General features: G+C 66.7%; 2 protein-coding genes across 7 annotated transcripts; both read right to left on the bottom strand.

The window, feature by feature from the left end:
- Positions 1 to 1,392: 1,392 nt before the first annotated feature.
- KLHDC8B (kelch domain containing 8B) lies at positions 1,393 to 8,432 on the bottom strand. Of its 6 annotated transcripts, XR_011144073.1 has the most exons (8): positions 7,837 to 7,858; positions 6,586 to 7,071; positions 5,480 to 5,644; positions 5,121 to 5,345; positions 4,791 to 4,892; positions 2,307 to 2,576; positions 2,089 to 2,189; positions 1,805 to 1,904 (listed from the first exon to the last, which is right to left on the bottom strand). XR_011144073.1 is itself a non-coding variant. In XM_068960417.1 (6 exons), the coding sequence occupies exons 2-6, from the start codon at positions 6,956 to 6,958 to the stop codon at positions 1,657 to 1,659; spliced, it is 1,113 nt and encodes a 370-aa protein (XP_068816518.1). In that variant the 5' UTR covers positions 6,959 to 7,071; positions 8,245 to 8,432; the 3' UTR covers positions 1,393 to 1,656. The 6 variants fall into 6 exon arrangements, 4 of the variants coding, with proteins under 4 accessions (XP_068816518.1, XP_068816517.1, XP_068816520.1 ...); XR_011144072.1 differs by having other exon boundaries at positions 2,089 to 2,576; XM_068960417.1 differs by lacking the exons at positions 2,089 to 2,189; positions 2,307 to 2,576; positions 7,837 to 7,858 and adding an exon at positions 8,245 to 8,432 and having other exon boundaries at positions 1,393 to 1,904.
- Positions 8,433 to 8,527: 95 nt separating this feature from the next.
- On the bottom strand, positions 8,528 to 13,304 carry LOC104150800 (uncharacterized). The gene is made up of 5 exons (XM_068960420.1): positions 13,081 to 13,304; positions 12,398 to 12,783; positions 11,560 to 11,720; positions 11,016 to 11,148; positions 8,528 to 9,298 (listed from the first exon to the last, which is right to left on the bottom strand). The coding sequence occupies exons 1-5, from the start codon at positions 13,229 to 13,231 to the stop codon at positions 9,092 to 9,094; spliced, it is 1,038 nt and encodes a 345-aa protein (XP_068816521.1). The 5' UTR covers positions 13,232 to 13,304; the 3' UTR covers positions 8,528 to 9,091.
- Between the last annotated feature and the right edge of the window lie 151 nt (positions 13,305 to 13,455).

Below are 13,455 nucleotides of genomic sequence, written 5' to 3' on the forward strand. Positions count from 1 at the left end.
GGCTGAGCCCCACGGCTGCCCCAGGCCCCACAGCTGTCCTGAGCCCCACAGATGCCCCAGGCCCCACGGCTGCCCCAGGCCCCACGGCCATCCTGAGCCCCACGGCCGCCCGGCTGGACCCCATGGCCGCCCCAGGCCCCACAGCCACCCTAGGCCTCTATGGCTGTCCTCGGCCCCATGGCGGTCCTCGGCCCCATGGTTACCCCAGGCCTCACAGCCGCCCCAGGGCCCACAGCTACCCCAGGTCCCACGGCTGCCCTGGGCCCCACAGCCACCCTGGGCCCCACAGCTGCCCCAGGCCCCACAGCCACTCCAGGCTCCACAGCCACTCTAGGCCCCATGGCTGCCCCTGGCCCCACAGCCACCCTGGGCCCCACAGCTGCCCCAGGCCCCACAGCCACCCTGGGCCCCACAGCTGCCCTGGGCCCCACGGCTGCCCCAGACCCCACAGCCACCCTGGGTCCCACGACTGCCCCAGACCCCACAGCCGCCCCAGACCCCACAGCCGCCCTGGGCCCCACAGCTGCCCTGGGCCCCACGGCTGCCCCGGGCCCCACGGCTGCCCCAGACCCCACGGCCACCCTGGGCCCCACAGCTGCCCCGGGCCCCACAGCCGCCCCGGGCCCCACGGCCGCCCCAGGCCCCACGGCCGCCCGGCTGGGCCCTGCCCGCACTCACCCCTTGGGGCCGCCCAGCGTGGGGCATCCGCTGCCTCGGCCGTGGGCTGCGCCCCTCACAGCGCCCCGGGGGGGCCGAGCTCGGGGTCACGCCTGGGGCTGGGGGTCCCCCGGGATCACAGCCTGCTCTGGGGCGACCCGTGGGGCAGGACGGTGCTGTGCTCGGGAAGGCAGCGCGGTGCAGTTCTGCCCCGTTAGGGGTACGACCCAAATCACCCAGGAGCTTAAACACTCTCCGGACACAGATTTTTTTTTTTTTTTTCCAAATACGGTTGTGCTGGAAATTTTTCCTGGCGCTTTGTGCCCTACTGCTCCGCGGCAAGGGGGAAGGCGCGCGCTGCCGTTCGCCCGATTCGTTTTGCCCCGCGAGCTCAAAGCAGCCCTAACGCGGGTTGAGACGTTTGGTTGCCGGTTCGGAAGAGACCCTGTAAGCGCTGAAACCAGGCTGACACAAACTCCCAGGGAGACCTGGGAAACTGCCCGTTTTCCTTAGCACGTACCGCTAATATAATAAAAAAAAAAAAAAACAAACACTGATTTTCGGCCGACTGTGCAGAAGCCGTTCGTGTTTCCCACGCGGCCGGGGCGTTCCGGTGTGAGAGCGTCTACCCAGTTTGCGGGCTACAAATAAATGAGATTTCGTATTTCCGTCTCTCCCGACAACCGAAAGACATTTCTATGAAGAAACATATTTTTTTTAATTATGGGTTTGACAGCTAGCTGCAGCCCCAGCCGCCCCGCTCCCCGTCCGCGCGGCCGCTCCTCCGAGGTTAGCAGTGCTGCCAGGCGCTGGCTTGGGGCGCTGCTTCTATCTGGAGCAACGGCCTGTGCTTCCAGCATCAGGGACGGCGGCCAGACGCTTGAAGCCTTTCGTTTGGCAGAAATCAGAAGAACAGAATATTTCCTGGGCAATATGCTCTAGAGGTCCCTGCTTGAGCAGGGAGGTTGGACTAGATGCTCTCCAGAGGTCCCTTCCAACCTAAACGATTCTGTGATTGTGTAACAGGCCAGGAGATGGACAACCATATATTTTGTGCACGTTCCTTAACTCTTCAAAGCGCGCGCGCGCGATCGCACAGGGCCTCTCCGGCCCGCGCTGCGTCGGTCTTCGAGCGCGTTCAAGGCTGTCGCGATTCGTTCCGCCTGGAGATGTCGCCATCCATCCTGACCTGGCCTTGGCTAGCACCCTGGCCTCTCTCTTCCCCGCATTTAGGTAGGATGCTGGTCCTGGATGCCCAAAAGTAGAGATAGAAAAGAATGAGGGGAAAAAAAAAAAAAACCCAAACTTTTAGGAAAGGTCACAGATTTGTCTTGCTGTTCGCTTTCATAGGCAGCCCCAGAAAGGCAGGGTCTCCCATGAGCTACTACTTTAGTGTAACTACGGCACGAGCGTCTTCATGTGGTAACGAACCTTCGGGCAGGGGTGAACCTTCCTCTCGCTGTCTCTGCTCCCCCATTGCCGCTATCACGGCTCTTGCGCTTGTTGGAAGCTGCAAGTCTTATCCCTAATTTCTGCTAGCAAACAAGCAAACGATGTTGGACACCAAGCTGCTTAGAGGCGTTGGGATTCGGAGCACGCGAACGCGCGCCTCTGACATTGAACAGCCGCTAACGCAGCAATTAACGCACGGGCCGCTGGGGAGACGCAGCACGGCTCCGGCGGGTCCCGCGGCGGCTGGCGGGAGCGCGGCGGAGGGACCAGACCCGCTGCAGGCGCCGGTCATCTCCCGGCTTTCCCAGAAGGAAAAGACCACCGTGGCGGAGCGCGGGAGCGTCGCGCCGAGGCGAAGCTGCCGCAATAGGAAAAAAATGTTTCACCCTTGCAGATGGGTTATAAATCAGGGGGAACTGAGCAGCCTCGCTCTCCCGTGTTTCCTTCGCGTTTGTCTTTTGTTAGTCCTAAAAAAAAAAAAAAAAAAGGCGTTGTGTGAAACCGCTAGCTCCGACCACAGTTAGCCGAGCCATGGGCAGAATCAGGGCGGCAGTGACACTGCGCACGGGGAAACGATAAGGAGCCCTGCGACGCCTCGTACCCCGCGAACGGGACCGCCGCGGGCTGTCCCCCGGCAGGGCTCCTGCCGCCGCGGGCTTTGCCGGGGCTCGGACGCCAGCGAGAGCAGCGGGGTCGCCGGTGCCGTCCTGCCGGGCCAGACCCCCCCGAGCCAAGCGGCGAGCCGGGTCCCGGAGGCCCGCGGGTGCCCCGGAGCGGCCGGGCTCTCGGCGGCGTCCCTCTGCCCGGCCTCGGGGCACCGCTCGGCGGCGGGTTGGGGCTCCCTGTCGGTGCTTCGCCCTGGCACGCCGGCGGTTTCTGTAGCAGCTCCGGAGGCAGGCCGAGGCAGGAGCCCAGGTATCCGAGGACAGTCCTCCAGGAACGAACGTGGGCGAGCGGCCGGGCGGCACGGCGGCCGCGGATGCTGCGGGCACGGCGCCGGGTGGCCACGAGCTCCCAAGCGCCCGAAGCACCTTGCGGAGACACGGGGTGCACGGCCACGGGTGCCCGGCCCCCCTCGGCGCCGCAGCAAGCCGGGACGTCCCTTCGGGGCGGCGGGAACCCTTCCGCGCCTCGGGTCTCCCCCAGCCGAAGCACCTCCAGAAGTTCACCCCGTTAACGTGCAGGAGGTGCTTCAGGCCTCGGACTTGCTCTCGTCTGAACCGTTTCCAACTTTCTCCGCGTGGCGCCCACGGCAGCCGGCTCCAGCCGGGCCCTGGCTAACGCCACGCTCGGCGCTGGTTGGGTTTCCCGTCTGGCAGCCCTCGCTGCCCGCCCAGCCGTCACGCTGGCTGTCTTTCCTCAAAGGTCAGGCATTCACGTTTGGTATTTACCCAGACCTCGGAGATCTTTCTCGTGTCGTATCATTAAAGGACCGAGCCAGGGACGGGGCCAGGAGCCACCGTGCGGCACCAGGGCAGGGCTGGCAGCAGGAAGGAGCCCGGACGTGCCGGCAGCCCCGGCGGCGGCGGGCCAGGACCAGCGTCTCCTGCGGCAGCGCGAGCCGCCAGGACGAGCCCCAGCTCCGCCAGCTCCGCCGCGATCGCCCGCGGCGCTTCGTGCCCTTCCCAAGCGCCGCTGAGCCTGCTTGCGCTCCCACCTCCCCGGCGGCACTGGTGCGTCCCCTCCCCAAACGCTCCAGCTCGGATGGAGGGGCTTCTCCTACCCGCTTTGCCCCGGCAGGGCCACCGCTTTTCGGGAAGCGCAGGCACCGCGCGACTGCGGCGGGGTAAAACTCCAGGCGTTGCGTTTATTCGAGGCGCTACGTCACCTCCTAGGCACTGAGCTACAGGGCACCTCTGCGCTACATGAGACATGGACTGGGTCTACGACGACACGGCACGCGGCCGGCCCCGCCGCGCTGCCTCCTCCGGCGCGGCCGCCGGGGCCCGGCCCGGGTCGTGCTTGCACGGCCGCCTCCGGCGCGGCGGCTGCCGCGAGCTCGCTCGCGCGCGCGCGGGCCCGTGCCCACCCTGTCCCCGACTTCAGGCACTTGGTGCGCTCGGCTGGGGCTTGGTCGCCGGAGCCGCGCTCAGGGCGCCTCGCGCAGGCACAGAGCCTCGACGGCGCCGCTGGGGCCCTGGGCCACGCCGCCGATGACGAAGAGGAGGCTGGGCGCCGGGCAGCTGGAGCAGGAGCAGCGGCCGGTGGGCATGGGCGGCAGCGGCTCCCACTTCTTGCGCGAGAGGCTGAAGCCTTCCGCCGAGGCCAGCGGGCACGACTGGTTGCCTGCAAAGGGACGGCACGGTCTCAGCCCGCGCCGCCCCTCGCTCCCGCCGCAGCCGGCCGCGGCACGGGGCCGGCGGGGGGAAAGGGGCAAGAGAGCTCGGTGGTGGGCACCTTCAGCCACCCAGCAAGGCAGGGTCGTCCCCCCCCCAAAGGGGCTTTCCGAGGCACCGGGCCGCGGAGCAGGCGGGGAGGTGATGGACGAAGGGATTTTGGGTGCCGCAAGGTCCAGCCACCACTGGGCAGGAAACCGATGGGTGACGGAAACGGGGACGGGAACCAAACCGGATCGATTTTCCCCTCCGTTTGCAGAGCTCACGCTCCTCTCCGCACAGGAGGCTCCCGCCTGCCCGGTCGGCACCGGCGGCTGGACACGCGCCCCCCACCCCGGGCATTACCGAGGCCACCGACGGCCACCACTCTTCCTCCGAGGCAGCCGGCCACGAAGTCGGCTCTCTTCTCCCTCATGCGGACGGCACGGCTCGGCTTGCTCCAGGCACCTGGGGAGGGCAGAGCGCTCGAGCATCGCCCCGCCGGCCCCGGGGCTCGTCTCCGGCTGCCGGCACGGGCGCAGCGGGTACCCGGGGCGGGCGCCGAGGCCAGGGGCGCATCTCTGCACAGGGGGGAACGTCTCAGCGGCAGGTCCTGCCCTGGCTGCGGGCAGCGCCGCCAGCACGGGAGGCCAAAGCTCAGCGCCGGGAGGAACGCTGCGCCGCCCCGGCACTCACCCTGCGCGGGGTCGAACATCTCCACGGTGTTGACGAAGTGGGGGCGGGAGTAGAAGTTGTGGGGCCCCGGCTGCTGCAGGCCCCCCAGGCTGAAGACGACCCCCTCGGCCATGGCGCAGCCGGCGAAGGCGCGCCGGCTGGGCACGCTGGGGTAGCGCGTCCAGCTCCGCGTCTCCAGGTCGAAGGCCTCGAAGGCGGTGACGGGCAGCTTGCCCTGCCGGCCCCCTGCGCAGAGAGGGGATGCTGCGAGGGGCCTGGCCGCACCTCCCCGGGGGGGTAGGATGGGGCCCGCTGGCTGCAACGCCTGCCGGGGACCCGGCCGGCCCGCGCCGGCGCGACGCCCTGCCCGCGGCACCTACCCAAGACGAAGATCTTGTTGCCCTGCAGGAAGGCGGAGGCCCCGTAGCAGGGGGTGGGCATGGAGGGCAGGGGCTGCCAGCGGTCCTTCGCCGGCTCGTACACCCGGACCAGCGCCTGCGGGGACGTGTCCGCGCCCATGCCGCCCAGCGCGTAGACGGCGCCGTCTGCAAAACAGGCGGCGGCGAGCTGGGGAGGGATGTCGGCGGAGCCCGGCCGGCAGCCGGGCAGGAGCTTCCCCCGGCGGTGCGGCCGGGCAGGGGCAGCGGAGGATGCCCGGCGGCGGGCGGCACGGCGTCGCAGCCCCCCAGTCCCCCTCCCCACCCGCAGGACCACCAGGACAGGCTCTCCCGACCCTGACCGCCCCCGGCTCCGCGCACCCTGCCCCAGGTGGGCTGGGGGGGGGGCGGCGAGCCCGGCCAGGACGGACCGCGACGGCGGCCTGACCCCGTCGCAGCCCCGGTCGCCCTCGGCTGCTGCCCGCGGATGGGAGCGCAAGGCCATCGGCTCTAATTATACTCAGTCAGCTCCATCTCCCTGGAGACGCCATGGCAACACAGCCATGCTGCCAAATGCTGCTTCCACTTCGCCCCGCGCCGGCTGGCACCCCGCGGCGGCTCCCGCCGCGGCCGCGGACCCCTCTCCCCTCCTCGCCCACCCGCCCGGGGGGAGCAGCGGCGGGGGACGCCGCACAGGGCTCGCCTGGCTCCTCGCCCCACCGCGCGGCCGGGAGGCGAGCGCTGCTGCACCGAGGCTCGGAGGATGCTCCGCAAAGTTGGAGCGGGAGCATCCTCGGCCCCGGACCGGCTCAGGGTGGAGCAGGGTGCCAGCGAGCGTCAGGTCAGATCCTCCCGTGGGGCAAATCCCGTAGCCCAGGGCCTGCCGGAGCCACGTGGCCCAAAGCTGCTCGCGGCACACTGCCATCCCCACCCTGGGAAGGGGCACCCGTGAGCCCGGACGGGGCGAGGGCGGCCGGAGCGACCACCCCATTAACAGGATGGCCTGGTCACCCCAGGGCAAAGTCCTCATGGCCCATCTCAACCAGTAGCAAGATTCACGTGCCGCCTCGAGCATCCCCGTTCCCGCAGGCCGCGTCCCAGCCCCTCACCTCTCTGGACAGCACAGATGCCCATGGACGGCTGGGCCAGGGCCGCCTTCTTCTCCCACTTGCCCTCGTCCACGTTGTAAACCTCAACGGAGGCGAGGGGGCTCTGCGAGGCGTCCACACCGCCCACCACGAGGATCTGCTTGCCCACGGCCAGGGCGGCGGCACCGGCCCGCGGCGTGGGCAGCGGCGGGAGCGTGGTCCAACGCTGGGCCGGGAGGTCGAGCACCTCGGCGGCACCCAACGCGCGCCCGCTGCCGCCGCAGCCGCCCAGCACGAAGAGCTGCCCGTCGCGGTGCGCGGCGCTGCAGTAGACGCGCCGCGTGGGCATGGCGGGGAAGGAGGCCCACGCGAAAGCGGCGGCGGCCGCGGCCATGGACCAGCTCAACCGCCCCGGGGGTCCCCGACCCCGGCCCCCGCCGCGCCGCCCATCCGGCCCGCGGCGGCGGGGCTCAGTGCGGGGCTGGCCCGGCTCTCGTGTGCCTTCTCCTGCGGGGAGAGCAGTGGCATCAGCAGCAGTGGGCACGGACCGCTCCCCCCTGGCCCCTGGGGCTCCCGGTGCACAGCCCGCACCCACCGGGGCTCCCCAGGACTGCCTGCCCCCACGGGGGTCCCTGCTCCCCGGGGCTCCCGGTGCACAGCCCGCACCCACCGGGGCTCCCCAGGACTGCCTGCCCCCACGGGGGTCCCTGCTCCCCGGGGCTCCCGGTGCACAGCCCGCACCCACCGGGGCTCCCCAGGACTGCCTGCCCCCACGGGGGTCCCTGCTCCCCGGGGCTCCCGGTGCACAGCCCGCACCCACCAGGGCTCCTGCTCCCTGGGGCTCCCGGTGCACAGCCCGCACCCACCAGGGCTCCCCAGGACTGCCTGCCCCACGGAGGTCCCTGCTCCCCGGGGCTCCCGGTGCACAGCCCGCACCCACCGGGGCTCCCCAGGACTGCCTGCCCCACGGAGGTCCCTGCTCCCTGGGGCTCCCGGTGCACAGCCCGCACCCACCGGGGCTGCCGGTGCACAGCCCGCACCCACCGGCGCTCCCGCTCCCCCGGGCTGCCGGTGCACAGTCCGCATCCACCGGGGCTTCTGCTCCCCGGGGCTGCCGGTGCACAGCCCGCACCCACCGGCGCTCCCGCTCCCCCGGGCTGCCGGTGCACAGCCAGCACCCACCGGCGCTCCCGCTCCCCGGGGCTGCCGGAGCCCCCGCGCCGCCCCGCCGCTGCCCGGGAGCGGGGCAGGCACCGCGGCCGCCGCGCTCACCTCGCCGCCCGCTCCGCCGCTCTCCGCGCCGCCGCCCCGCGCCGGTCCCGCCCGCTGCCGCCGGAGGCGGCGCCGCGCCCGCCGTCTCCCCCCCCCGCACCTGCCCGCCGCGGCCCCGCCGAGCCCGGGCTGCCGGCGAGCGGAGCGGAGCAGGGCTCGGCCGCCCGGGCCGGGACCCCACGGGTGCCTGCAGCCCCCTGCCTCCGCCGTGCCAGCCCGGCCTCCCCGCAGCGCACCGGCCCCGTTCCCCTTTCCAGCGAAAAGTCACGGAAGGAAAACAGCGGAGAGAGGTGCCGCTGCAGCGGCTCGGAGCGGGGAACGGCACCCATCCTGCCCTCCTGCTCCCACCCCGCGCTCCTCAGAGGCGCTCGCCGCCTTTGCTGGAACAGCCTGGGGACTTGGGCTCACCTTTCTGAGGGGGCCTGGAGAGGACCCACAGCGGAGCCCGCTGCGAGCGCGGAGGCGCTTGGGGCTGCCGGGACGAGGAGCGCGTGTCTGGTGCTGGCCTGAGAGCCCGCGCTCAGAGGCCTGGCAGCAGAGCGAGGAAGGTGCTGCCGGTCCCAAAGCCAGGACTGTCAGCTGCTTCCTCACTTTGCTGAGCTCTGTGAACCAACAGGGACAGAAGGGCGCTTTCCACCTGCAAGCACAGGCAGAGTCAAGGGCAGGAAGGAATCTCACACCAAAAACAAGCTAGAAAGATTTGCTTTAAAAACAGCTGTAAGTGACATCAAATCACTAGCTCTGCTAGGGAGGACACCGTAGAGCAACCAGTAACGGGCACCGCAGGCAGCACTGCACTTCCCAGTGGCACCGACTTCAAACCAGCTGCCACTGCAGGAGGCAGGAGTAACAGGGGAGGCCTGAACACCAGCGCGACTGCTTGTGCTGCGGTAGCAGTCGGGGCTGGCGCAGGGCCTCCACCCCAGCGTAAGAGCAGACACAAGAGGTAGCACCGCCGGCAGAGGGGCTCCAGTGTGGCAGACAGCTCTTCACAGCACAGCTGAGGAAAGGACCCCAGCAGAAGCAGTTTCTTCCCAGGGATCCCATCACACAAGCTCCCAGGACGCTTGTGTTTTGTGGAGAGGGCCTGGAGGTTCCTGGTACAACAGAGCGGGCGCATCACGCGTTGGAGAGGAGAGGGGACAGCTCGAAGCAGTAGCCCAGCCTGGGACTTTATCTGTGTGGGGCGGCAAGGAAGGAGCATCCCAGTTTTAAGCCCCACAGCCCAGGTTGGGGCTGGGCCCTTGAAGTGATGTCACTGTCCGTCCCAGAGCTGGCTCGGGGAGCCATTCTCCACGCAGGCCAGGTAACGGTCATAGTTCTCCTCACACCTCTGCACACAGCGGAGGAAATAGTTCTCATCAGCAATGGCCTCCAGGAGATGGGTCTGCACCAGGCAAATATCATACAGCTCTGAAGTGGGAGCACACCGAGGGCTGCTGCTGCCCCGCTCTGAAAACACCTGCAGGGAGAGAGCAGAACACGGCACAGAAGCACTCGGCCTCCGCCAGCAGCAGGGCCACGGCCGTGCCCAGAGCCCGGCAGCAAAGCACACCTCCTGCTGTGTGTCGCACTAGCGGTGATCCCGCCTTCCTCTTTTGCCAGGCACTTCCACAATAACTGTGTGAACATCTTGCAAAGCAAGACGGTGACAGAGGGCACGAGCTCCTATTTTCACTCTAGTGGTAGAAGATTAAGTTTCTCCAGATTTCCTCTCTCTGCCACAAAGGCCAGAGTCTCACTTTGGCTCAGAACTGAGTCCTCACAACATGTGGCAGGGCCTCCCCTAAGGAAAGGGCCACACCACACAGCTGGAAGAAAACCACACTCTGAAGCAGCCAACTCCAGGAAAACCTCTGCCGACAGCTCTGCCTTTATCAAACGAGGCTGTCACTGGAGCAGGTGCAGCCACACGGCAGAGGAGGGGCAGCGAGTTTAACTTCTGGTCTTTACCCTGTTCTGCCTAAGGCCACCTGGTGAACGGTTTCCCTCACAGCACTGTCCTGCTCTGCTGCTGTCACTGACACAGAGGGACAGCCCTGCAGAGCTGGTGACACAGGGAGAGAGGAAGCCGGCGTTAGCCTTCTGCACGTACCGCTGCAGGACAGCCAGAGTCCTGACAACAGAAATGAGCCCTGCTGGCAAGATGCTCAGCTGCCATTCAGATCCCAGCTAAGTCTGCTGCCAAGATAATTTGATCCTACCTGTCTGATCTGGTGTCAGGGAGAGCCCCAAGGGGCCCGAGGTTATCTTCACAGATGCCCTGAGACAAACCGAGCTGCTCAACTGACCCACAGATGGCTAAGGGAGGAACTCCTTGATCAGGAAAACAGCCCAAAGCTGAAATTCAGCAAGCGGAGTCGAGTGAGCCATGCTCTTTGACTGCTGCAGACACGCAGAGCAGCAGCTGCTGCAAGCAGAGGCCTGAGGCTCTTAGCAGAGCCTTCTGCATTAATTCACTTGAAACAGCCCCGACACAGACTGAAACCTTCCTCCTAACAGGCCTGCTCTGGGCAGTGACAACTCGCATCACCAGCTACACATCCAGTAACTGAGACAGCTCGTATGCAAGTGAATGTCCAAATGGCGTCCTTCCCCTTGCCACTCCTCGGGTGCCCAGTAATCGCTGCAGACCGTTCACAAGCCGCTGCACGCTTCTTTCCTCCATGCTATCTCCTCCTCGATGGAAACGGACCAGGAGTTCAGACTCGCCGGCAGAGCTGCAGCTCTTGTTCAAGCATCAAGAGCTGTCCAACTGCCAACCGCGTTTCTGTCTGCATTAACGCTCCCGTCCGCAAACATGCTCCAGCACAAACGTTGCCCTTTAAATATTGTGCCACAAATGAGGTTCAGCCACACGCAGGGGCTGGCTGGCCTGCTGCTGGGTTCCAGCAGGGAGCGGGGATGACTCACCCCAGCTGAGCAGCGGAGCTGACAGCAAGCACAGGCCAGGAACACCTGCTGTTTTGTGCTGACAGCCCACTTCTTCCTCCCCACTGACAGCCCTGAGCATCATTCCCACTGGTTCTAATCTCTTGGGCTGTAGCGACACCAGGGCTAAGCCTTGATCCCCCTTTGCATCAGTATGAGAGGGCAAAAGGGAACAAAGCGTGCCTGAACTAACCAGGAACACGCTCCGGCCAGGGCAGCTAGTACCCGAGGGGTGTTCAGCCACGTACCTGGGGGTGAACAATGGTGTCTGTGTCATCCAGCCGGATGTTGTCATCAATAAAAATGTGTTGAACACTGGGATCATGAGGGTCTATCCACAGGGGCTTTCCACCCTGGGAAGAGAACTGATTTCTGGCCCACCTGAAACAGCAAGCAGGACAGCAAACAGTCAGGGAAGGACACCACAACAGCTCACACGCAAAGCTGGGCAAATCAGCTCGCTCCTTAGAGCCAGGAAACTGGGCACAGACAGTCCTGTCCCTCTGCCTACTGGTGCTTCTCCAGAGAAGCATTTTGCAGCCAGATGATGCATTAGAGGGTGTTTGGAAAAAAGGAAGAGGGGCACAAGGGGATGGAGATCCGATGAAAGACATAAGAGCCTAGTTAGTCTCTCTATGGCAAAATGAGGAAGACAGACAGAAATTATGGGGGGGGAGGGGCCCGCACAGAAGCCATGACAAGGTGAAGACCTCAAAACCAGGAGCTATCTCTCAGAGAATCAGAGGAGAGGAGAAGATGGCGAATTCACTTCTTCAGCAGTCTGTTTCTCACCAGTCAAAGTGGTCTTGGAAGCCTCCAATTCCCTCAAAAGAGCTGAAGTAATTGTAAAGCTTTCTTCCATCTTCCCGGGTAGAAAGTCGCTCTGATCCCCTGCTCAGCACAACCTCTCGCTTACCGCAGCGTATTTGGCCAGGAGTGAGGTCCACAGAGAGCTGCAGCATCATTGAAAGCAAGAGAAGATGAAAGGTTTCCAAAGCAGACAGATTGTTTAGTGCATTGTCACAGACAACAAACGGCAGGCTAGAGACTCCTCATGACAGCGTGGGAGGACAGCACTGGGGAAAAAACAAGGAGAGATAAAGAACCTGTATAACTTAAAAGCTTCTCCTCCTCTGGGGAATCAACAAGGAGCTACTCGCTCCTCCCATTTCAGACTCTGTTCCTTGTCAACTCTCTGAGAAACAACTGAAGTGACTCCTCAACCCTGATACTAGCACTCCTGTCCAGGATCCTGCAAGTGTGGGAGAGCACAGCTGTGATCAGCTCCAACCAAGGGAGTCCTCTTCTGCTACAAAGGCTGCCTCTCTGTGGGAAGGGATGCTCTAACCTGGGATACCGTGAGAGGAGGAGACCCTTCCCACACAACACATGCCATTAGTGACCAAAAACAGCACAGAATTCACAAGCACACATGCTCCCCCCCAGCTAAACAAGCTCTTCCTCAGAAGCTGGATGCGTTTCTTCTTAGCAGAGGCCAGCGTTTTAAAAAGGCACGTAGGCTAAGCGGATTGAGACTAGCCCAGCCTGGGGAGTTCAAGGCAGGACACTGTGAATATCACGGAAAGATTTCTGCCCTGCTCCGGCAGCTCGGCCCTCAGGCCGCACTCACCGCCACATCCCGCAGGCCGGGGAACTGGGGGTGCTGCCCCGCCAGGGCGCAGTGCACAGCGCGCAGGGCGCGAGGCAGGTCCGTGCCGAAGGTTCTGAAGACAACAGCGAACGACCTCCCCTCGCGGTGCAGGGTGTCCACGAGGCGGAAGAAGGAGGGCAGGATTAAGTGGTAGTGCTTGTTCTCCTCGCCCTGAGCGGAGAACACCTTGTGAGGCTTGCCCGGCCACTCTAGGAGCTGCAGGTGGTGCGCGTGGAGGCCGCCGAAGCGCTGGCCCGGGCCCAGCTCGGTGAAGGCAGGGTCGCGGCCGTACCGGCAGTAGTAGCTGACTGCGCCCGGGCAGGGGGGTCCCAGCGAAGGGCGGTCACTCGCCCACTGCCACTCGCCTGAAAGAGAGAAGACGGTGCTCAGCAGTGGGGCCCGCGGACACCCGCTGGCGGAGCGACTGCGGGTCCCGACGTGGCTGAGCCCCTGGACCCCCCCCCCCGGCAGGGTCCCCGGTGTCCGGGGGGTCCCGGAGCAGGGGAGCCCCCGGGAAGGCTCTCAGCCTGGCCCCGCCATCCCGGGGCACCAGCTCCTGCAGCGAGGGGGAGGGCGGGCCGGGGCCTGGCGGGGCCCCGGAAGGGGCCGAGCCCCGGGGAAGGCCCCGGCCCTGCCGCCGGGCGGGGCGGGTGCGGGCTCACCGGCGGGCCCGGCGCCGCCCCAGGTGACGGTGCTGAGGAAGCTGTTCAGCGCGGCCCGCGGGCCCTGCCCCGACACCGCGTCCGCCGCCACCACCGTGTTGTTGAGGTCCACGTGCAGCACCAGCCGCCGCCGCGCCGCCCGCCCGCTCATGGCGCCGGCGCCGGCACCGGCACCGGGCCGCGCCGCCGTTGCCTGGATACGGCACCGCTTCCGGCGCGCCACTTCCGCCGCCGCCGCCCCGCGCGGCGCCCCCTGCCGGCGCGGCGGGGGGCGGGGCCGGGGGCGGGGCGGGGGGCGGGGCGGGGCCTGAGCGTGGGCGGGGCCAGGCGCGGGGGGCGCGCGGCCGGAGGCGCCGCGGCGGGGCGCGGGGGGTC

The sequence above is a fragment of the Struthio camelus genome, chromosome 14 (genome assembly GCF_040807025.1).
Source record: "Struthio camelus isolate bStrCam1 chromosome 14, bStrCam1.hap1, whole genome shotgun sequence".
Classification (NCBI taxonomy): Eukaryota; Metazoa; Chordata; class Aves; order Struthioniformes; family Struthionidae; genus Struthio; species Struthio camelus.